The 24,895-nt window shown below is 39.0% G+C and overlaps 1 protein-coding gene across 11 annotated transcripts in view; it reads right to left on the bottom strand.

Moving 5' to 3' along the window:
* Pogz (pogo transposable element derived with ZNF domain) overlaps nucleotides 1-24,347 on the bottom strand; it is a 48,075-nt gene extending 23,728 nt beyond the window's left edge. For 7 of the 11 annotated variants that reach the window (XM_071618430.1, XM_027953698.2, XM_071618431.1 and 4 more), the window contains exons 1-3: nucleotides 24,091-24,347; nucleotides 9,767-9,891; nucleotides 8,597-8,752 (exon numbers count right to left, since the gene is read on the bottom strand). In XM_071618430.1, the coding sequence (XP_071474531.1) occupies nucleotides 8,597-8,752; nucleotides 9,767-9,890 (280 nt within the window). In that variant the 5' untranslated portion in view covers nucleotide 9,891; nucleotides 24,091-24,347. The remainder of the gene's footprint in view (nucleotides 1-8,596; nucleotides 8,753-9,766; nucleotides 9,892-24,090) is intronic. The other 4 variants (XM_071618433.1, XM_071618434.1, XM_027953701.3 and 1 more) reach the window with 1 other exon arrangement.
* Nucleotides 24,348-24,895: the final 548 nt, after the last annotated feature.

Here is a 24,895-nt window from a genome sequence, read left to right as displayed (position 1 = left end):
GGGTGGTTCACTAACATCTCACCCATGTCTTAAATAGGGATAAAGGATACATTAAGTCTTGTATGTGACTATTATATTGACCACACAATCTCCCTACAACAAATCAGCAGAACAAAAGAATTCATGTCTTTTTTCATACTTTTACTGGGTAAAACCCATTTTATAAGAATGCAATTTGTGGCTGGGGTTGTGGCTCAGTGGTAGAGCACTTACCTAGCATGTGTGAGGCACTGGGTTCAATTCTCAGCACCACATATAAATAAATGAATAAAATAAAGGTCCATCAACAACTAAAAAAATATAGTAAAAAAAAAAAAAAAAGAAAGTAATTTGCTATTAGCTAATCCCCTTAAACTTTTTAAAAGAGAATGTGAACATTAATTCAGTAAGTAGACAAACATCTAAGGAATGACAACCCTTGCTACTGAGTCAAATCTGAGAAATTCCAAAGTCTCTAAACAATCACTGTCTTTTTTTGTCTGTTTATTTTGGCCGTATTGGAAGCTAAGTCTAGAGCCTCACACTGCTGGGCAACAACCATTGTCTTCCATGAGGTATGGGAAAGACAGAAACTGATGTGCTGCCTACTTTCTTTTTCTGTATGTCATCAGAACTGATCAACAGAAGGCCAAGTGAAAAACTAAACTACACCAACTGAAATGATCTAATTTCAAAAGACAATGATTCATTCATGAGTAAATATTAACAAACTGAGCTAATTATTACTGAAATGTCTTCAATTCTTTTTATTTATGAGAAAAGCAATTTTATAAATATGTTTAAGTTCTCTATTTGTATAAAAAATCATTGATACTGTTTCCTGATTTACAAAGGAATATTTAAAATAATACAGAAAGTTTCAGGAAGCTAATATTCCTAAGTCAAAGATTCAAGCAAAAATATTGCCTCAACTTTTTATCCCAAAATTATCAAAATGGGATGGGCCTCTCTGAAATTTATCTTCCACTTGATAGAGTCACTAAAGTTAGCTACAGGGCTAGACCACCGAAGAGTAGGTATACAGGTGACAATTAATGGGCCAACAGTGGCTTGTCCCCATTTTCTCAGAAGTTTAGAGTTCTTCAGTGGACTATTGGGACAGTAGACTAGTGACTATAGGAGTTGACAGACAAAACAAAAAATTCCAACAAGATCTACCTAGGCTAACTTTACTGACAATTTATTAATTGTATGTTTTTTCATTTTAAATGTTTTACTATAGAAAAGTTCAAACATATATAAAAACAGGTACATGGAGGTTCATTATAATGTCCTATCACTTACCTTCAATGATTATCAATTTATGGCAATCTTATTTCATCTATAACTCCTACACTTACCAATTCCCTCATTATTTTCAAACAAGTCCAGATCATATCACCTGCAAATATTTCAATATATATCTCTATGAGATAAGGAAAAAGTGAAAGAATCATACTACCATTATCAGTCCTAAAAATAAATTCTTTAGTATAAATCCTCATAATTCATATTTACAATTGTAGTATTTAAAAGAATCGTGTTTGAATCAGATTGCTAAAAGGTTCACAAAGTAAAACTGATGGACATCTCTTAAGTCTATTTTAATCTTCTGGGTTCCCCTCCATTTTTTTTAATATTTATTTTTTAGTTGTAGCTGGACAGAACACCTTTGTTTTATTTATTTACTTTTATGTGGTGCTGAGGATCAAACCCAGGGCCTCACACGCGCTAGGCAAGCGCCATACCGCTGAGCCACAACCCCAGCCCATCCCCTCCAGCTCTTTCTATACCACTAAATTAGTGGGTAATCAACTAGACCAAAAAAAAAAAAAGTATTTTATACTAATTATTTTAACTACCAGGGCAAAAGAAAATAAATTATCTCTGTATATTTACCATTAGTCTAAATATTCATTTAAGGTAATCATTGTCACCATCCCAACTAGATACAGGAAGGGAATGATGCAGTATTTTTACATTTGTGTGAATCAACCAGCATTAGCAAGTCTCTAAACACAAGGCAGGTTCCCACAAAATCTGTACATACCCTACCATTATAAAGAAATGTTAACCCAGCATTTTCTGCATATATTCCCTTCCTGCATCAATGTCATGTTTGAATTTTGGTGGTTTTTTAAACTATATACTAGATCTTAGCCAAAAGGCTGAGAAGCAATATATACTTTTCAAAAAGTACAGTTGGTGTAAACAAAAATATGAGGTTCTAAACACATATTAGGTCCAACAATTCAATGGAAAGCAAGAGCTGGCATGTTAGGTCATGTTAAGTCACACTGGGTAAATTAAAGTACACTTATTTTAGAAACATTTTTACTCTTATTTTAGAAGCTTTTCAAATGATTTCTACAATCTTAAGCCTTTCCTCAAAGAAATTCTGATAATTCAATTGTCTTACAAAATTCTGCTTCTGGAGGATTAAAGTGGCAATCAAAATTTCTAAGGTTTGAAAAGCCTTTAAAATAATTACCCAACCATTTCTCTAAGTCTGCACTCATATGAACTAGGTGCCATGGCCGTGAACTGTCTAAATATGGAAGGAGACTCAGCAGCTTCTTTCATAATACATGCAGTATTACAAATATTAAGGTCTTAATTTTTAAAAATTTCAATCTTTTAAAAAAAATTTAAATACATATTTTTAGTTGTTGATGGACCTTTATTTAATTCATTTATTCATATGTGGTGCTGAAAATCCAACCCAGTGCCTCACACATGCTAGGCAAGTGCTCTACCACTGAGCCACAACCCCAGCCCATTAAGTTGGTCCGTGGGTTGTGGGTTACTGTTAAATTGTTTAATTTCATTCTTTACATTTACTTACATACCCTTAAGCCCAGAAAAAGAGGCTTAAATTCAATAAGACCTAAAAATTAAGTTATACAGTAAGAATAACATTCAATTTATATCACTCACAGCTTAGAATTAAGCAATAGTTTATTTCAATTCATGTTTCTTTCCTAGGCAAACAAATGCTCAATCAGGATTACAGGATAACTTCTAAATGATGAGTAGTAGATTTTGAAGAACAACAACAACAAAAATAGAAATAATGTTTAAAAACTATACTCCTGAATCTTAACAAAACACACACACACACACAACCTCACTCACACTCACACACACACACACACACAGCTGTCCCAAATCCCCAGCTTGAGATATAGTGAACACTCATTTAAAGTGTACAATTCTGGGCTGGCACCACGGCGCATGCATGTAATCCCAGTTACTCAGGAGGCTAAAGCAGGAGAATCCCAAGGTGGAGGGCAGCCTGGGCAATTTAGCAAAACACTGACTAAAAGTAAAAATTTTAGCTGCACGCGCCTGTAATCCCCAGCAGCTCAGGAGGCTGAGGCAGGAGGATTGCGAGTTCAAAGACAGCCTCAGCAACTTAGCAGGGCCCTAACCAACTCAGTGAGATTCTGTCTCTAAATAAAATACGAAAAGGGCTGGGGATGTGGCTCAGTGGTTAAACGTCCCTGGGTTCAATCCCTGGTACCAAAAAATAAAAAATAATAAATTTAAATGATAAGTAAATTAAAACTTTTTAAAAGGGCTGGGGATGCAGTTCAGTGGGAAAGCACTTGCCTAGCATTTGTGAGGTCCTGGGCTCAACCCTAGTACCACATATAGACAGCAATTCAGTGGACTTTGGTATATACACAGGTTGTGCAATCATCACAACTAGTTAAATTTCAGAACATTTTTTTCACAACAAAAGAAACTCCATATCTATTAGCATTTACCCATCTTTCTCTTCTCTCCTAGCCCCTGAGAACCCCTTATCTCTTCTCTGTCTCTTTGGATTTGCCTATTCTGAACATTTAATAAGCAAAATCATATAATATGTGATCTTTTGTGCCTGGTTCCCTTCACTAAAGCATAATTTTCTAAGATTCCTCAGCATTTAATTTCTTTTTATCCATTGTATGGATATACCACATTTTGTTTATCCATTTGTCAGTTAATGGACACTCAAATTGTTTTCAGTTTGCGCTACAATACTATAAACAACATTGCTATGAACATTTGTGCACAGAGTTTTTTTTTTGTGTGTGTGAACATGTGTTCTATTCTCTTGGAGACAGCTAGAAATGTTGACTCATATGATAACTATATGTTTTAACTTTTCTTTTCTTTTCTTTTTAGTTACTGGGAATTGAATTCAAGGGCACTTTACCACTGAACCACATCCCCAGCCCATTTTATTTTTTATTTTGAAGTAGGATTTCACCAAGTTGCCCATGCTAGTCTTGAACTTGGGATTTTCCTGCCTCAGCCTCCCGAGTAGCTGGGAATACAGGCATGTGCCACCAAGACTGGCTACGATCAACTTTTTGAGAAACTGCCAACTGCTTTCCAAAGCAACCACACTATATTGTACATTCTCACCAGCAATTTAGGATAGTTCCAATCTCTCCACATTCTTTATAACATGTTACTGTACATAATAGGTATATATATTTTTAATTACAGCTATCCTAGTGGGTATGAAGTGGTACGCCATTGTGTTTTTATTTGCATTTCCTCAATGACATGATATTTATCATCTTCTTTCAAAGTGGTTACTGGACACTTGCATATTTTTTTTTTTTTGGAGAAATGCCAATTCAAGGTCCTTTGTCTATTTAAAAAATTTTTTATAGATGGCCACAATACCTTTATTATTTATTTTTTTTAATGTGGTGCTGAGGATTGAACCCAGTTCCTCACATACAATAGGCGAATTCTCTACTACTGAGCCACAACCCAGCCCCCTTTAACCATTTTTAAACTGCATTATTTGTCTTTTTAGCAGTCATATATATATATATATATATATATATATATATATATATATATATATATATAATAGATACACGTCCCTTATTGATATGATTTGCAATTTTTTCTCTCATTTTGAGGGTTATCTTTATTTTCTTCACTGTATCTTTTAAAAGGTCTTCATTTCCATAAAGTCCATGTATCTATTTTCCCCCCCTTTGGTTACTTCTGCTTTTAGTGTCATATTTTGCCTAATCCACGGTCATAAAGATCTATGTCTTAATTTTTTTCAGAGAGTTTTGTACTTCAGTTTCAGCACTTGTTAACCTTTTTGATCCACTTTACTATGGTTTGGTTAAATGTCCTCCAAAGCCAGCCCCAGCAACTTAGTGAGGCTGTAAGCAAATTAGCAGTATCCAGTCTCAAAAAAAAGAAAAGAAAAAAGAAAGGACTGAGATATGATATGGCTCAGTGGTTAAGCTCCCCTGGTATCAAAAAAAAAAAAAAGACTCAGGTCCTAAACTTCATTATACTGTCACAAAATATAAGGTCTAAGCCCATAGTATGGAATCCTTTACCTTTCTTGCACAGATCTGGAGGTCAAGAAATTAGTATTTTAATATAACCACTCTTTAGTGGTTATATTAAATTAATTAATAAATACAATCTTAAGAGACAAGGAAATACTTTTATGTAGAGAGGGAGCAAGGAAAATAAGAGAAACACGAAATGACAAAAACCAAATGTACAAAGGAATAGTCTTTCTAATAATTATTGGAGGTAGCACTATTAGGAATCAGGAGCCCAACTGGTTTTAAAACTAATTTAAATGGAGGGTGGAGCCTAGGGAAAAAGAAAAGACAACTTTCTAACTTTCTAAAATATCGAATACATGAGGCCAGGCATAGCGGCACACACCTGTATTACCAGCAACTCCTCAGAGGCAGGAAAATCTCAAATTCAAGGCGAACCTTAGCAATTCAGTGAGATTCTCAGCAATTTAGCAAGATCCTATCTCAAAATAATACATAAAAATAGCCGGGAATGGGCTGGGGATGTGGCTCAAGCGGTAACTTGCTCGCCTGGCATGCGAGGGGCGCTGGGTTCGATCCTCAGCACCACATAAAAATAAAGATGTTGTGTCCCCGAAAAATAAATATTAAAAAATTCTCTCTTTAAAAAAAAAAAAAGAGCCGGGAATGTACCTCTGTGGCCCATTTCAAAAAAAAAAAATTCTAGCACACTAAAAGTAAAACAATACTGAATTGCCTAAGTTATTCTCCCTTGTTATGTTACTATTATAATACATAAATAATGGACCAGTACACTTAAACTGAAGGCTTAAAAGGGAAATAGGGTTTGTAAGAGGAAATATTTCTTCGTTTACTCTGAAATCTTATCCTTATACTTGCTAGCACTTTGAGATCTGATGAAAAAAGTTACAGAATTGTATTATATGCCCCCAGAAATGCTGGACAAACTGGATAACTTAATTTATGCTTATATATGTACAAAAATTTTCTGGGAGAAAACACTCCTGGTTAACAGTCTAGCTCCATTTTTTTTCTTTTTACCATGAATATAGGTTAACATTTCTAAATACTAGTGGTTTCAATATGGGGAAAGAGCTACTGGTCGGCACTTATTTAGAGCAACCTATGAGGGCAACTTGACAATATCTACCAAATTTAAATGTCTAATCCAACCATCTTACTCCTAAGACTTTTTTTTTTTCAGTATTTATTGTTTAGTTAGTTATAGGTGGACACAATATTTTATTTTTATGTGGTGCTGAGGATTGAACCCAGTGCCTCATGCATGGTAGGCAAACACTCTACCTCTGAGCCACAACCCCAACCCAACCCCCTAAGACTTTATACCTGCAGATATGCTTACACAGTGGGCAAATACCTGTAAAGTGATGTTATGGTTTGGATATGAGGTGTCTCCCAAAAGCTGTTAATGCAGGAATCATCAAAGATGAAATGATCAGATTATGAGAGCTATAACCTAAATCGGTCCACTAGTTTGAAAGCACTAACTGGGTGGTAACTATAGACAAGGAGATATGGCTGGTGGAGGTGGGTCACTGGGGCATGCCCTAGAAGGGTTCATCTGCTGTCATCTGCCCTCTTCCCATCTGCCAAAACTGAGTAGCTTTCTTTTGCCACATCCTTTCATGATGATGTGTTTCACCTAAGGCCCAATGGAGTTGGCTGATCATGGACTGAACTTCTAACACTTTTCTTCTTTTAAGGCGGTCTTGTCTGGTATTTTGGTCACATGAAGGTAAAATTAACTAACACACCTGAGAATGTTTACTATATCACTGTTGTAATCATGAAAACTGGAATGCTATTAAATGTAAGAAAAAAAATAGGAGTATATCCATAAATGGTCATATCAAAAATAATAGTACTATACACTCCTCTAAAAGAAATTTAAACTTTATTCTAGATATAATATCTCTAGAAGGCCAATTTAGAAACAATGTTGATCAAATCATTAAAAAAGCTGCTGAGTGCAGTGGTGCATGCCTAAAATCCCAGAGGCTCAGGAGGCTGAAGCAGAAGGATCTCGGGTTCTAAGCCCACCTCGGCAACAGTGAGGCAGCTAAGCAACTCAGTGAGACCCTGTCTCTAAATGAAATACCAAATAGGGCTGGAGATGTAGCTCAGTGGTCGAATGCCCCTGAGTTCAATCCCCTGTACCTGCCCCCAAACCAAACCAAACCAAACCAAAACAAAACAAATTAAAAAAAGCTGGGATGGGATGACCTCCGATCCAACAGTATGATTTTTAGCAATGTATTCTCATATTAAGGATGTAAGACAGATATGTTCATTAGAGTTCTTTAAACTGCAATATACCCATTTACAACCTATTGTTAATAATCATCAAGTAATGGGAAACAGTCACCAAAAATGTTATAATTAAGGTGAGAAGATATTCACTACATAGTAAAGGGAAAAAAGCAAGCAAAGAGTAATGTAGAATCTTGTATGATCCTATTTTTTTGTAAAAAGCTCATCACTACATGTAGCATATAAAATTACATGTATGTACAGAGGAAGAATTACAAATTATCATCTCCAGGTGGTGGAATTAAACAACTTTTTTCTTCCTTTTGTTTTTTTTCCCCTTAGTTCTTCTATGATGCACATACTATTCTTGTGGTAAGAAAGTTTTTCATTTCCGAAGAAGATAAAATAATTAAAGTCCACTACAGGAACGCTATGTTCCATGAAAATGATTATTTTTATTAAGAATCCTGAAATATAACTGGAAAATAATTCATCTTCAAAAAACATAAAACACTTCTCAGCAAGGAAAAAGAAACCAATACTATACAGCCCCTCTAATCAATAAAAACATTAAAAATACTACTCGTTTTTGCCATTTCTTTCAGGTGGACAACAATCCTAACCTATCTTCCATACCAAAAGCCAAATAAAGCTGCCAGACAGAATACACAACAACGCTGCCCTGAGAAAATCCTTAATAAAGGAATAGGACTCTTCTAATTTAAAAATAGAAGCAAAATCAACCAAGGAACAGCCCCAGTTCTCTATAATAGGAATGTTGGGTTTATATTTTTTCTCCTAGAAATTATCAGCAGCAACAATCTGCTGGCTTCTGACTTGAAACACCAGTATCAATTCAACACCAACTTAGAAGGAACAGCACCACCTACAGAATCACTTCCGTATCAGTCCTTCTCCAACTAACAGAGCCACACATCGGTATCTAACAGGTATAGCTGTCCCTAAGACCTTTCTGTCCTCTTACCCCTCTAGCCCAGGAAGAATTTCCCCATAATCCCACTTACCATTGTTGTTGGCAATTAGTGTGACAAGAGTCTTCTTTGTACTGTCGCTGTTCTGTGCCCCGCTGCTACTAACGGTGGATGTAGAGAGGTGCCCAGCAACAGAAGCATGGGCAGCGATGGGCACTGGAGCCGAGACAGGCTGCTGGCTCACAGAAACTGTGGGGAAGGGGAGGCATAGTCACTTGGAGACAGGGACAGAGGACACTAAAGGATACTGCTCTAATCTTCCCTTTCCATCTCGCCATGGGTCTCTACAATCAAAAAGTTTCCTGTTTCATTCATAAATCCAACATTCATCTCATTTTTCCTCTAAATTATCCCATAGTCCATTCATTTAGACACAATCCCTTCTTCGTCTCACATGTTCTCATTAATTAAATGAGATAACCGACCCCACTGAACCCAGATGTTAATGTTCTGCTTACATAGCACTAGCAAACCTCTAAGACTCACAGGCTTATCAGCACTACTACTGGTATTCATATCCATTTGTATTAAGCCAACTACAAGACCCTGTAGTGTCCTGTTTCAGCCTAAACCAATGCCAACTTCAGGACGCAAGGCAAGGAAGATAAAAAATAGCAACCAGTACACTTTTTTGGGAGGTGGGGGGAGATGGGGGAGTACTGTCACCCACTTTCTAGAATTCAGGGTAATCTAGAATTGGACCCTGCAATATCACATGTATGAAAGAGAAGCTAACAAACCTAAAATTTGTAAACTGTCCACGAAGGCAGACACAAAGCAATTTCTGCTCAGCTCACAAAGGAAACCAAGTTCAAGTAAAATTAAACAAAACAAACAAAAAACAAAACAAAAAACCCCAAGCCTATGGGAACCTATATTTGACTGGATACATAAATGAGCTCAGACACACACCAGCACTTGACATTCTATTCATTCATCATTTAGTAAGAGGGATATTGATAAACACTGGGTAAGCAGCCTCTCCATGTTTTTAATGAATTAAATATAGTTTTTTTCTAGTTTTTCGATGAGGAAGCTCAAGTACACACAGGACACAGGCTAGAGCATGGAAAAGAAGGTAGCATCAATGCCACAATGAGGCATCCCCAAATTCTTAAAAATCCTTCTCCACCTTACAATTTCTTAGCCAAAACACCAACTTAATTAATTTAAACAATTTAAGATCAAAAGAGCTTTTGTTACCTGTAGTAGTTTTATCCACTGAATTATAATCCTCAACTACAGAGTCCTCAATGACGTCACTGATTTTCTGCCATGGCTCCAACTCCTCCTCCTCACATTCCATAAACAGGTCGGTGTCCGCCATGCTATAAGAAAGAGTTTAAATAAGACATTGACCTAAGAATTGGAGAAATAGTTATACACAAAATATGGAATCAGAGCTGAGTCATGCAAATACAGTTTATTTAAAAATCAGTATTTTAGGGCTGGGGATGCAGCTCACTGGCAAAGTGCTTACCTAATATGTGTGAGACCCTGGGTTCAACCCCGGCAATCACAAAATATTTTTTAAAAATTAAAAATAATCAGTATTTTGCTTATCATTATTGTGCATTAATATGTATCTTTTAAAAATGATGTGTTATAAGCAGGGCACACTTGTAATCTCAGCTACTCTGTAGGCTAAGATAGGAGGATTGCAAGTTTGAGGCCTTCTCTCCAAATAAAATTTAAAACAAGGGCTAAGGGTGTTGCTCAGTAGCACAGAACTTGCCTACCAAGTGTGAGGCCCTAAGTTTGACCCCCAGCACCACAATAAATAAATTAAAATAAATTTTTAAACAAAAAAAGAGGGGGACTGGGGATTGTAGCTTAGCTTGATGGTAGAGTACTTGCCTAGTATGCTTGAGTCCCTGGGTTCAGTTGCCACTGGGGTTGTTAAAATGCCGTACGGTGACTACTCAGCCTTTTTGGTGCTCCTATAAATTTTATACCTAAGATGAGAGCCTTACTTGTCATACTCTAGTCCCAATACTACTACTACCTTCTAATTCTAGTCTAGGAAATTCTAGAAGGGGCTCCATCATAACTTGAACGTACCTTTAATTTGAAAACACCTTCTATGCTACATGCCTCTTTTAAAAATTAAGCCTACAATTCTGCACTGGAAATAAAAAGCTTCTGTTCTTTTGCTTGCCAATATTAGCTGACTAAGGCTCAGTCTGTCTTAGAATAGGAACAGTATTATTGCTCAATGTTCAAACAAAGCCTTTACTGCAGAGGCTCTTGGCGCCCTTAGTGTCTCAGTAGTTTTTTCACCACATCCACTAGCCAAAAACAAAACTGAACCACCATGTTTATTAAGTCATTAGGTTCATACAACCTGATAGCAGTAGTTTGGGCAATGCCCAACAGATGGCATTGTTTCTCTTGAAAATTTAAAATATTCTGCAATGCCCCACTGAGTTAGTTACTACCAGGCGCAGTTTGGGAAACAGTTTTAATTGGTGAAGTGTTGAACTTGCTTTTAACTGGTCTACAATCTCTCTCTCTTTTTTTTTTTTTAACTTTATTTGTTTATTTTTATGTGGTGCTCAGAATCAAACCCAGGGCCTCACACATTGCCAGGCAAATGCTCTACCACTGAGCCACAACCCCAGCCCCTGGTTAACCTCTTTCTACACCAAATCTTTAATTTTTCATAAGGAAAAAAACAAAACTGAATTCCCCACCACCACTCTATTATTTTGCTATAAAGACACTTGGATACTTATCATACTAGAAGAACAGGAGGAGGAAGCAGAGAAGAAGGAAGAGGGTGGGAAAGAGGAGAGTGGGGAGGAGGGTGTGAAGGAGGAGGGTGTGTAAAGGAATTTTTACTCAATTTAAGGATATTCTTATATCTTCTTCTCAATTGCCAGACAGCCCGGAATGGTAAACATGCCTACAATTCCAGCTACTGAATACTGGGGAGGCTGAGGCAGGAAGAAAGCAAGTTTGAGGCCCGCATCTGCAATTTAGCAAGATCCTATCTCAAAATAAAAAATAAAAAGGGGCTGGGGATGTAGTTTGGTGGTAGAGCATCACTGAGTTCGATCATACATACACACACACATACACAAATAAATAAGATAAAAGTGGATTTAAGAAACTAAAGATCAGCGTACACTGAACACACTGCTACATCAAGAAGAAAATCTGGGCAGGGCATAGTGGTATGTGCCTGCAACTCAGGAGTTTGAGGCAGGAAGATCCCAAGTTCCAGAGTAACCTGGGCAATTTAGAAACCTTGCCTGAAAAAAAAAAAAAAAAAAAAAAAGATGGGGGAGTGTAGCTCAATGGTAGAGCACTCATGGGTTCAATTCCCAGTGCTGGGGCGGGGAGTCGGGATGGGGGGCTTGGATAAGGGCAGTAAATTTGAGACTCACACTGTAACTGGTGAAGGGCAAATTCTTATCATACAAGAATGAATCTCCAAATTAAGACCAATGGCCCTTTCTGCCTCCTCCTCCTCTTCCTCTTTAAATTTAACCCAAGGCCTTTCACTTGGCAAACTAAGGTCTCTACCACACTGAGCTACAGGTCCCAAGGCCCTCAGCTACTTTTAATGATATCTAAATTTTTATTAAATACAAAAGTGGTCAATTTTGGAAGCTGGGTATCTTTATCAACTCAAAATTAACCTTGAATTAATCTACATCTCTACTTCCCTCCAATCATTTTGAAGCAAGTTTCAAATATATTCATAAGTATTTTGGTATGTAGCTATAAAAGACAAATAACATGTCTTAGAAACTTAAAAAAAAGAAATTCAAGTTATGTGCAATGGCCCCTGCCTATTATAAGCAGCTACTCAGGAGGGTGAGGCAGAAGGATCTCCAAATTCTAGGATAGCCTCAGTGATCCAAATGCTGGGCAATTTTGTGATACCTTGTCTCAAAATAAAATAGTAAACATAAAGGGCTGGGATGTAGCTTAGTGGTACAAAGCCCATAGGGTTCAATCCCCAGTACCTCAAGTAAATAAATAAAAATAATAAAATTAAAAATGGGCTGGAGTTGTGGCTCAGTTGTAGAGCACTTGCCTGGCATGTGCCCTGGGTCCAATCCTCAGCACCACATATAAGTAAATAAAAGATCCATTGACAACGAAAATTTTTTTAAAAAATCAGTACCATTGTATGCCTAATGTCAAACATCTAGTCTACATTCAAATTTCAAATGCTCTCAAATAGCATACTTTTAAGTTTGTTTGAATTAGAATCCAAATAACATCCACACATTCTTAAATTTCAAGCTATAGGTCATCTTCCTTCATCTTTTTTTTTTTTTTCCCTTGCAATTTATTTGTTAAAGAACCAGGTCACCTCCTGTAGTTTCCAAAAGTCTGGATACTGTTGATCACATACAAGTGGTATTTAACAAGCACCTCTGTTCTCTGTATGCCCTGAAAATTGATAGCTGGATCTAGAGTCATGATGCAAGTCTAACTTTTATTTTCCTCCAAGACTACTCATTGGGGTGATGCTTTATTCCTTTAGGAGACATATTCAATGTCTACATACAATCTTTTTTTAAAAAAAAAAATTAATATTAGAACGTTATAATTATACACAGTAGTTGGGTTCATCCCGACAAACTCATATATGAATGGAATTTGTAGATCCAATCAGTTTTATTTTTTTTTTAATATTTATTTTTTAGTTTTCGGCGGACACAACATCTTTGTTTGTATGTGGTGCTGAGGATTGAACCCGGGCCGCACGCATGCCAGGTGAGCGCGATACCGCTTGAGCCACACCCCCAGCCCAGATCCAATCAGTTTTAAATCTATCATTCCTTCTATATTTACAAGTAGAACACTTCCATTAAAATAAATAAATAAATAAAATAAAAACCCATACCTACTATTTGGTTCTCAAGTGTTATTGTTCATACAGGAAAAGTTTTGATTCTCTATTCTTCTTGATTCTTTCCCTTTACCCTTAAAGTGGTAAAGTTTCCCTTTACCATTTTTCAAAATGAGTTGATTCAGCAGCATCCAAAGTAACCAACAAGCTCATTCACAAACTACTATTACAATATCACAATTTAAACATTTAATGTTTTGATCCATGCAGTTACCTTTACTGGTCCTCAAAATGTTCATTTTGGCCATTGAGAACATCTTCCCTTGGCTCCTGAGCCCTTTCACCCACAACACCAGTAACTGATAAAATCCTTGCTAGTGAATAGATGTTACACACTCATCTCATACATTTCCTGCCCCAGACTAGAATCAGCCATTTATTTAAGGACTGATATTTGAGGGGAATGATATTCTAAGACCAGAATCTAGATGCTAAAGGCCTTTCTAGTCATTTTAAATATAAACTACCTCCACAGTAACACCCAACTGTTAAGTCAGTGTCATAAATTTTGCTCCTATATTATGTGTGGAAAAATTCCATATCCACAAATAACATGTCTTAGAAACTTAAAAAAATAATATTTCTCCTAAACCCCGTCCCCCCACCTCCAGTACTAAGGACTGAACCAGGGGGCTCTACCACTCAGCTATACCCCAGCCCTTTTTTATTATTTTGAGACAAAGTCCCACTAAGTTGCATTGCTAAGGCTGGCCCTGAACTTGTGATCCTCCTACCTCAGCCTCCAAGTCACTGGATCACAAGCATGTGCCATAGCACCTGGCTTCAGTTTTATGTGTAACCTACACTAATTAAATAATTATTGCTTCAACACTTACGCTAATCTAACTGTGTGTATTTCCTTTCCTTCTCCCTAATATTTAGATCATTTTCCCTTTTGGCATAATTTATGTGCAATCAATAAATTTTGTCTGGTGTGGTATGTATACCTGTAACCCTAGCAATTTCAGAGGCTGAGGCAGGAGGATGCAAAGTCTGAGGCTAGCCTGGGCAATTCAGTGAGATTCTATCTTCCAGTCTCAAAATAAAAGTCAGGCAAGGAGGCATAGTATGCCTGTAATCCCAGCAATTCAGGAGGAATAGAAGTTCAAGGCCAGGTTCAGCAATTTAGCAAGACCCACAGCAACTTAGTAAATCCTGTCTCAACTTTAAAAATAAAAAGTACTAGGGATAGAGACCCCAAGTTCAACCCCCGGTACCAAAACAAATAAGCAAATAAAATAAAAAGACTAAGGAATGCAGCTTTGAGGTAGACTGCTTGCATAGCATGCATTAAGCCTGGGTTCAATCCCCAGTACCTAAAAATAAATATTAAGGACAATGTATTTTTTAATATATAATGAAACAATGAAAAGCTAAGTAGGCTGGGCAAGATGGTGCACGCCTGTTATCCCAGTTACTTCAGAGGTTGAGGCAGAAGATCAAATTTGAGGCCAGCCTGGACAAATTAGTGAGACCCTGTCTCAAAATCTTTAAAAAGAGCTGAAAGTATAGCTCAGTAGTGTTTTCCTAGTTGCTCAAAGCCTTAGGTTCGAGTTCCAGTAAGGGAAGAGGGTGAAAAAGGGCTAACCAAGGGATATTTAATAAAGCCTTTTAGCAAGTAATTTTTTTTTTAAATTTTAATATTTATTTTTTAGTATTTGGCGGACACAACATCTTTGTCTGTATGTGGTGCTGAGGATCGAACCCGGGCCGCACGCATGCCAGGCGAGCGCGGTACCGCTTGAGCCACATCCCCAGCCCTTAGCAAGTAATTTTTAAAACCATCTTTCCTTAACCACCATGATTCAGAGATTACCACAAAAATATCAAACAAAATTCTCAACTACTGCTAACAAAAATTTATCTATACTATACAACCAATAAGGACTTTTTCTAAGCAAACGTATGATGTGTTTGGGGGTGTTCAAGATTTAGAGCTAAAAGTCTATAACTTGACTTCCAAATTTCTACTTTTGATAAAATTTCCAGTAGAGGTTAAAAAAACTCATCAGATTCCAGTATTCTCCAACATATATCAGGGAGAACCCATGCTGTGCAGTATATCTGCAGAAAAGATTCAACAACTGTACATAGTTTATGTAAAGGGAAATCTAGATTATAAAAGACATCATTAAAGAATCTTCATAGGTACCGAGTGGAATTTAGCTAACTCAGAGGTATTCAAACAGGGTCAATTTTGACCTTCAGAAGATGTATGGCAGTGTCTGTGAGATATTCTTGGCAGTCATAACTGGGTGAAGAAGATGCTACCAGCATTTTATCCAGTTCACAGTGACTAAGGTTAGTGTCAAGATCGAGAAACCCTGATCAAACTGAATACATGTTCTGAATAAGAGGGAAACTTAAAAGAAAAACAAAATCATCCTACATTCTATACACAAATTTTTTTTTTTTTGGGGGGGAGGGCAGAGGTGTAACAGGGATTGAAGCCAGGGGCACTTAACCACTGAACCACATCCCCAGCCTTTTTAATTCTGAGACAGCGCCTAAGTTGCTAAGGGCTTAACTAAGTTATTGAGGCTGGCTTTGAACCTGCAATCCTCCTGCCTCACCTCCCAAGCCAATAGGATTATAGTCATACACCATCACACCTGGAATAATTTCTTTTAAAAATATTTATTTTCTGTAACACAGTAAAATATGGTTCCTTTGAACAGTTCAAATGGTTGTATCTTGTACAGTAAAAAAACTTTTATAAAACCCATATATTCCTAGTTTGCTTCACCCTATAATTATTTACCTGTGAAACTGATTTTCTCTTCATATTCACTTGACAGCTTCCATGTCATTCTTGCCTAAGTACACAGTTTCTCCTAATAAAACTGGAGCATCATCAGCCCCTACCATTATGGTTCTGCTTGTTACCATCATTATCGACTAGTAAAATAATTTCTGTGAAAATAATTTCCAAGTCTTTTTGTCTAAGGCACCCTTTTAAAATCTTTCTAGTTGTTGGCCCTTTTCATTTCCTCTATAGGCTGCTGTCCCTTCCTCCAGTACCAGGGATCCCATCAGAAGTACTCTACCACGGAGCAATAGCCCCAGCTGTTTTTGAGACCAGATCTTACTGAATTGCCAAAGCTACCCTCGAACTTGCTTTCTTCCTGCTTCAACCTCCCAAATAGCTAGAATTACAGGTGTGTATGCCCCTCCCCCTCATCTATGGGTTGCTTTTGCTTCATATATGAGTTCTTGTTGCTCTTTCAACCTCTAAATCATTTTCTCAGAGGGCAGTGAACCAAAATGACACCTGAAAACCTTTTTCTGAGTTCTTTCTCAAAATCTCATGGTTGTGGGGCTGGGGATGTGGCTCAAGCAGTAGCATGCTCACCTGGCATGCGCACGGCGCTGGGTTCAATCCTCAGCACCACATACAAATAAAGATGCTATGTCTGACAAAAACTAAAAAATAAATGTTAAAAAATTCTCTCTCTTTAAAAAAAAAAAATCTCATGGTTGTGCATGAACTCAAAAATCAGAATAATAGCTCTACATCTCAAAAGCCTGAGTTTATGATAATAGGTTTAAGTAGAAAAATGTTAGCCAACAATTCAAATTACTGCCAAATAATCCAAATTTAAATTTAATCATTAGTTCTGTGGTTTGTTCTTTCTGTAAAAACCAAACAAACAAAAGCCAAAACCTACTTGTGGAGTATTTATTCCCGACAATAATGCTTAACCTGAACCAAGCACTGAAATTTAACTTGAAGTGCACAGGAAATATGGCAATGAGGAACAAGTAAACATTGCTACAGGGAACTAAATGAAATAAATCCAAAGGCAGAACTTTCCATAAGGAAATAAACAAACCCAGAAGATATGACATTCTATAAAACAACTAAGTTGGTCTTTTGAAAAATGTCAATGTCTGCCAGTCATTCAGGAATCCTAGCTACTGGGGAGGCCAAGACAGGAGGATGGAAAGTTCAAGGCAAGCCTGAGCAACTTAGTAAGAGACCTTGTCTCAAAATAAATAAATAAGGGTCAGTAATGAACACCACTGGATTCAATCCCCAGAACCAAAAAATTATATATATATATCACACACACACACACATCAATCTTGACAGCTGGGGTTGTGGCTCAGAGGTGGAGCACTCGCCTAGCACGCATGGGGCACTGGGTTCGATCCTAACATCACATTAAAATAAATAAATAAATAAATAAAGATATTGTGCCCACCTATAACTAAAAAATAAAATTAAAAAATATATATATCAATCTTTCTCTTGCTACACACATACATCCACTCACCCATATATAGGCACACACAAACTGGGAAGACCATTCTAGATTAAAAGAAACTAAAGAGACATAACCAAATACAACATGTCAACCTTTATTAATCACGATTCATACATTGCTATTAAAGACATTTTGAGTACAACTGGAACATTTAAATATAGATTAAACACCAATGTTCAGTGGACATGTCAAGTGTGACTTTTTTTTTTTTTTTTTTTTTTAGATTTTGATGGACCTTTATTTTATTCATTCATTTATATGTGATGCTGAGAATCGAACCCAGTGCCTCACACATGCTAGGCAAGCACTCTACCACTGAGCCACCACCCCAGTCCAAGTGTGACTTTCTAGTGTTTCAGCAAATAGGTATTTTTGGTTTTCTTATAGATACAAATACCCCCTCTTTTTAAAGTATTTGGCACATGCCAAAATATCAATAATCATTGTGTCTATATGGTAGGTTTATCAAAAGTATTTCTTGTATTCTTTCACCATTTTTACATGCATGAATTTTTCTCAATACAAAGTTGGAGGAGGGGACTACTTAATCAGACCCTAACTGGTATCTTTATACTGTATTCTGTTATTATCTTTTTGGCATTTACTAAATAATTGGTAAGATGGTCAAATTTTCTGTTCACTTTTTTTGTTTCTAGGAGCAAGTTTCATTTTTTAAAAGGTAAAAAATAAATAAGAGATGAACCTAAAGTAAATTATATAGGAGATATGGTGAGATGAACATTACCTTCTTCCATTAATCATTTGACATCTTAGTAATCTGGTTGGTTTTTGAATTTTATAGTAGTAATTGTACTGGTAACACAATTTTCGTGAACATTATAGGCTTTATTTAAAACTGCAGCTCACACAGGACTATAAGCCATGAGCATAGTCTCATCTTTGGCACTCATCCTGCCATCCAGAATCTGGGAGTACCAGATTAAATACTTTTCTGTGGGAAAAGGGGTTATAGCATACTGTACTTTGTACTCAGGTCCTGTATAATCAGCTCAACAGACATCCACATAATTGAAAAGGCAGGATACAAACAGACCCTTTAAAAGCAACAAATACAATCTTGCAGATAACACCTGTCTATTTTTGAGGTATTGAATGGGCAAATAATTTACCTATCTTCATCTCAAGTAAAATTAGGAAAAAATGTAGATTCTATCACAACCCTCCACACATATTTGGTTCTTGAGCTTTGAAGTCCTTTAATTTGGGGTTCTTTCATACCTTTAACAAATTCCAGGAATGAAGAATTCAGCATCTAACATTTTCAATTCACTGCTAGAACATACCTGCCCATAAACTAAGATAAAAAGAACATTTGGAAATGGAAAAGTATTTTTAAAAAAACAAATAAAAATCTTCTCTTTTTTTGAGATCGCAGTCTCCCTGTATTGCCCAGGCTAGGCTTGAACTCCTAGGCTCACGTGAGCCTCCTGTCTAACTTCCCAAGTACTTGGGACTACAGGCAAAATCTTAAGAATACCACCCTGTCTTACTCCAGGGTTGAAAACTAAGCAATGCTAATCCTAAAAATAAATGCAATTTATTTTTCAAGTTACCAAACTTTTGGATTTAAAAAGGACTAATTCCAGAAAACCTGTAAGGTTGTATCTGTATCTGGCTATAAAACTAATTATAGTTAAATATGTAATAAAAAGCTTTTACATCGCCCATTTTGTCCCTCCTAGCATCTAACTGCTATAATATCTTTAAAAAAATATTTTTCTAGTTATAGACACAATAATCTTATTTTTATGTGATGCTAAGGATTGAACCCAGTGCCTCACACATGTGAGGCAAGCACTCTGCCACTGAGCCACAATCCCAGCCTAAGTATCTTAAATATAAATAGTCATAATGGGGTTTAAAATAACCTTAAAAACCTGTCTGATTTCCAAACTCAAAATACTTTCTACTTGTCTGGCCATAAGTTCCATTATCAAGAAGTACCCAAACATTAATTAGGTTAGGTACTTTTTTTTTTTTTTTTTTAAGAGAGAGAGAGAGAGAGAGAGAGAGAGAGAGAGAATTTTAATATTTATTTATTTATTTTTTTTAGTTTTCGGAGGACACAACATCTTTGTTTATATGGGGTGCTGAGGATCAAACCCGGGCTGCACGCATGCCAGGTGAGCGCGCTACCGCTTGAGCCACATCCCCAGCCCTAGGTTAGGTACTCTTTACTAAAAAACTAACAACTAAAGTAAGCAGTAATTCCTCTATTTTAAGAGGGTTCAATATCCAGGAGTCCCTTTCATTTCCCATGGAAAAAATTTATTCACTGCTAGTTGTCTAAATTTCATTTCTGGTCTGGGGGTATAGATCAGTAGAAAAACACTTGCTTAGTGTGCTGGAGGCCCTAGGTTCAGTCCCAAGTATTGCTAAATAAATAGATGTAAAATAAATAAAGATATATTTCATTTCTACTTCCTCAATTTCATTTAGAACTGCTAAATCTTAATAAGTTAGTCAGTGTCTCTCTCTTCTTCTCAATTACAGTGCAAAAATACATTCTTGTATTTATGGTTTTATGTTACAAACCAGAATACCAAAGAATCTATCAAAGTTTTACCATATTGACAATTATGACGAAGCTAGCAACCAGCCCTAGGGTCTGTAATTTAAGCCACCCCTAACAAAAGTTAATTTAAAAAAAAAAAAAATCTGGAGAATAGAAATTTCATCTGGAAATGTTTTATTTTACTGTGATATGCTTGGCATCGTTATGCACTTTATCTCAATGAATTCTCATTCCAATTTTATGTCCCAAGTATCACTTTATACAGATAAAGTCAAAACAGAGGTTGAGAGAGACCACAAGCTTCTGGGCAAGGTGGCACACACTTGTAATCCCAGTGATTCAGGAGGCTGATACAGCAGGATCCCAAGTTAAGAGGCCAGCTCAGCAATTTAGTCAGGTTGTTAGCAACTTAATGAGATCCTGTCTCAACATAAAAAAGGGGTGAGGATATAGTTCTCTGTGGCAAAGTGCCCCTGGGCTAAATCTTCAGTACCCCCCCCCCAAAAAAAAAAAACAAACAAACCCAGCCAGGATTCAAAGCAAAGTTGTTTCTTGTTGTTGTTGCTGGGGTTTGTTTTGGTACTAGGGATTGAACCAAGGGATGCTCTACCACTGAGCCACATCCCAGCCCTTTTTATTTTGAGATAGAGTCTGCGTAAATTGTATGATTCTCCTGCCTCAGCCCAGTTAGATCTCAGTATGTGGGATTGTAGATGTTCACCACCACACCCAGCTCAAACCATAATTTTTGCTCTGTAACTGCTCCCCTAGTCATTGCTTTTTTCATTATTAACTCCAACTAGCATATGTAAATTCTCCAGAGGGTTCTAAACAGAGGCAGATTTTGATGATCTGGGGAGCAAAAGCACAGGACATGCCCAATGATTCTCCAATTTGAAGTTATTTTAAATTCTCAAAATTTTGTCTCAAAATTATTAATGACCCCAAATATTTTTTATATTTATGTGGGTTACAACTTTCCACCATTTACCACATTAGAAATTAAAATGAATTTTTAAAATAGTTATAGGTACATTAAAAAACAAATCCATTACATGGTCATATTTACAACAAAAAGTCACTATTTTCTTTCCAAACTAAAAAGTAACAGTGCTTTACATGTTTGTAAATCCTTTCATATCTACCTTAACAGGAGACATAACTTACTAGCTTTCTCACAGCGGCTTCTGCTGTCAGTCTATTGCCTATATGTTATTTTGGTTAAGTACATAATGAAAATCTGGCACTGTCCAGATTAAAGTGGAAAAGGTTTTTTTGTTTGTTTGTTTGTTTGTTTGTTTTGCATCAGGGATTGAACTCCAGGGTGCTTAACTACTAAGCTGTTATCTCCAGCCCTTTTATTTTTTACTTTGAGACAGGGTCTCACTAGGTTGCTGAGGCTGACCTCAAACTTGCTAAGTTGCTGAGGCTAACCTCAAACTTGCGATGCTCCTCCCTAGACCTGGGATCACAGATATGCACCTGGCTGAGAGAAGTATTTCAATAAACTTTTCAGTTAACAACGAATAGTGATAAATACTAAAGCCAATAAATAATAGTTTTCTTAAAGAATAGTTTTGCATATTGGAATCTGAAACCATATTAATTATTTTTTCATATCTTGTTACATTAAAATCCACTGGTGTAACTTGTATTTTCATAACATCATGCACTAGTCATTTGGAAAATATAGATTTACTTGACTATGCCCATATTTAAGAGACATTTCATCATACATTTTTTTTTTAAATCACAGTTGTTAACTACTACTATTTAAAAAATCTTTTTAAGTACTGGTAAGCTGTAAAACTCAAGCTGTCAACTTTCTTAAAAATCCTAGTTTTCACTTAAATTTTATCTCCAGTAACAAATACTGACAATTGTTTTCCTAGAGGAGACAAACTCATTTCATTCACTTTCAAGAAAACATTGCCAAATACCCAAGTGTGAAAACTATAGTTTGTCAGTCATCTTTTCAAGTAAAAGTGCCATTTCATGAAACAAGCAGCTTACAAATCAGTCTCACAAATGCTTTTCCTCATGACAACAATCATACCTCCATACACAGCATAAATCATTTATGCTTGCTTCTCAGTTCGTCTTAGAAATTTTTAAAATGTACTGAAAGCTAAGTTTGATTAACATTAATAGTTTTTATTGCTTGGTCAAGGACACTCTCCTCGCCACAGCAGAATCTGGTGCTAGTGCCTTGCCCTGGGCTAAGGCACCAAGAGTAGTTTTTAACTAGCACTACTTTTGAGCCATCAGTGGAAATGTTAGCGAAAGTGTCTTAGTGTGATTCTGAAAATGGTATGGCCTTGAGCCTCCTCTTAAAGGGTTCAAGGGGGATTCCTAGGGGTCAGCAGGCCACACTTTTGTGAAGTGCTTTCCAGTACTTCAAGATGGGAGTGGAAACAAAATCCGGTTCATGCAGTTGGCTCCTTCAGTTTGAGATGCAGGAAACCAAGTGAAAAGACTGCCATTTGTTTTCACATTATATTCTGATCACCTTTATGAGAGACCGACAATTCTCAACGTAGTGGTTCCTATAATCAGGTGGCTATAGGACCGCCCATTAAAAATGCAAAGATAGCACTCCCTCCCCACCCCACTCCAATTTCGGGGATGAAGGTACTCTCTGTGCACCCTTCAGTTAAGAATGATTATGCTAAATAAGTGGTTCCAATTTGGGGTCCAAGTTCCCAGTCCCTGAGCAACAGTCTAGAAATCCATTGTTGTCCACCGAACGGCAACCCGCTCCCTTCCCCTTGTCTCGTGGAGAGAATTCCCTCAGAAGTCAGATCCCCCTCGGTGACGTTTTCCCTGCAGCGGGAGGTGTCCAACTGTTCTCATAACGCAACCGGCGCGCCACCCGCGTCGCGAGGCGCCGGGGCCAAGCGACGCTCCCGACTCTCGGCTCCTTTTCTGGGCTAAGGAGGCCTGAGCCAGGGACCAGGGAACCTGCCGCGTTACAGGCAGCACGGAGAGGGAGGAAGGCAGGTGGCTCCACGACACGACTTCCCTTCAGTAGGTGCCAGGATCTCGAGAAAATAGTTCTTGAGAGAAACATGGCGCCACCGCGGCAGGACATAATCACCAGAAAATAACGACACTCTGCCCCGTCCCCTTTCAGAAATCACGGCGCCGTCCTCGGAGACCCCGGAGGGGGGCGACGCCAAAGGCTGTCAACGCGCAGCAGTCGCCGAGTCCGGGGGGCGGGGGCGCGGGCGGCGGTTACGTAACGGGGGTCGGCCCGGCCATCACTCCGCTCCCGCGCTACCGGCGCCCCACACCTTCCCGGGGGGCGGGGCGGGAGCCCCCACCGGACCGGGCCGCCGCCCTCCTCCAGCGCGGCCTCGCCCCGCGCCACCCCTCCCGCTGCGCCGCGCCGTCTCGCCGCCGCCCGCGCCCCCGCCGCGCCCCGCCCCTCCCCAGCGGGCCGCCGCCCGCGCCGCCCACTCCTCCGAGACGCTCGCGCCGGGCGTGCGTGGGGACGTCGGTGTGTGCGGGACCGTGGGGCGCGAGTGCGCGCGCGCGCGCCGCGGCGGGCGCCGGGGGGCGGGGGTGGCCGGCGGCCGGCAGGCAGGGGCCTCCGCCGCCGGCCGCCGCGCGGCTCCACGACCCGGGACGCACGCACACACACGCGCGCTCACGCGCCGCACCGCACGGCCGCCCCTGCCACGGGCCGCGCCGCCACTCGCGGTGGGCGGGCGCGCGCCGCACCCCCGCCCCCACCCGCGCGCCCGCCCATCCCCCTCTCATTGTCTCGCCTCAGAACGCCGCGCCGGGCGAAAAGATAACGGAACCCCCGGGAGGAGGGGGTGGGGATAGCCAAGGCTCCGCGCTCACTCACCTCCCGTGGTCGTCGCCGCCGGTAGTCTGACCCGAGGAAGGCGCCGTCGCCTTAAAGGGACCTTGCACCCGGCGCTGGGAGAAGGGGGTGGGAGCAGGGGAGGGGACGGGGGCTTGGGGGGAGACGAAGAGGAGGGAACCGTGGAAAGCTCGTCTCCCCGAGGGTGAAAGGAAGCCTCCCTCGGGTTCGAGTGATTTGGGGTGGATTTTTTCCCGAGGGGGGCGGGGGGCCCCGAGGGAGGGGGTGGGGGGGCCAAGGAATGCGGCTCCGTGTACGGGAGCTGGCGCGGGGGAGAGAGACGCCGACTCCCCCCACCGGCCCTCTCGCCGCGGAGGGATACGGCTCGTCACTTCCGCCCCCCCCTCGCGTGGCCTTCCAATTGGCCGGGGTCCGTGACACGTCACGGGCGCACCCTACCTCGGCCCGGGCTTCTTTTCTAGTCAAGTTTGTCTGGGTCTGCAAATAAATAAATAAAGGGAAAAAATATTTTAATGGAAGAAATAATTAGCCTAAGAAGCAATGTCCAAATTTTGGTGACAAAAATGGGACTTCTAAAGAAAATATCCCCTAATTTACTCGCTTAGACTTTCCAACAGGGATCTGAGGAGCCTCCCCACTTTCCATTCAAGGCTTATACCATATCAAGAGAACTTTAGGACACAGGTCAGATGATGAAGTCCAGTGGCACCGGCAACTGTCATTGGAACAAAGGGAGCAGGATGGCACTCCCCTTCCTCAAGAGACACTTGGCCAAGTAGCCTTGTGGCAGTGGACTTATTTAAGAGAACAAATTTTAAAAGTTCTT

Source organism: Marmota flaviventris, chromosome 10 (assembly GCF_047511675.1).
Source record: "Marmota flaviventris isolate mMarFla1 chromosome 10, mMarFla1.hap1, whole genome shotgun sequence".
In the NCBI taxonomy this organism is placed as follows: domain Eukaryota; kingdom Metazoa; phylum Chordata; class Mammalia; order Rodentia; family Sciuridae; genus Marmota; species Marmota flaviventris.
This window is presented reverse-complemented; position numbering and strand designations above follow the sequence as displayed.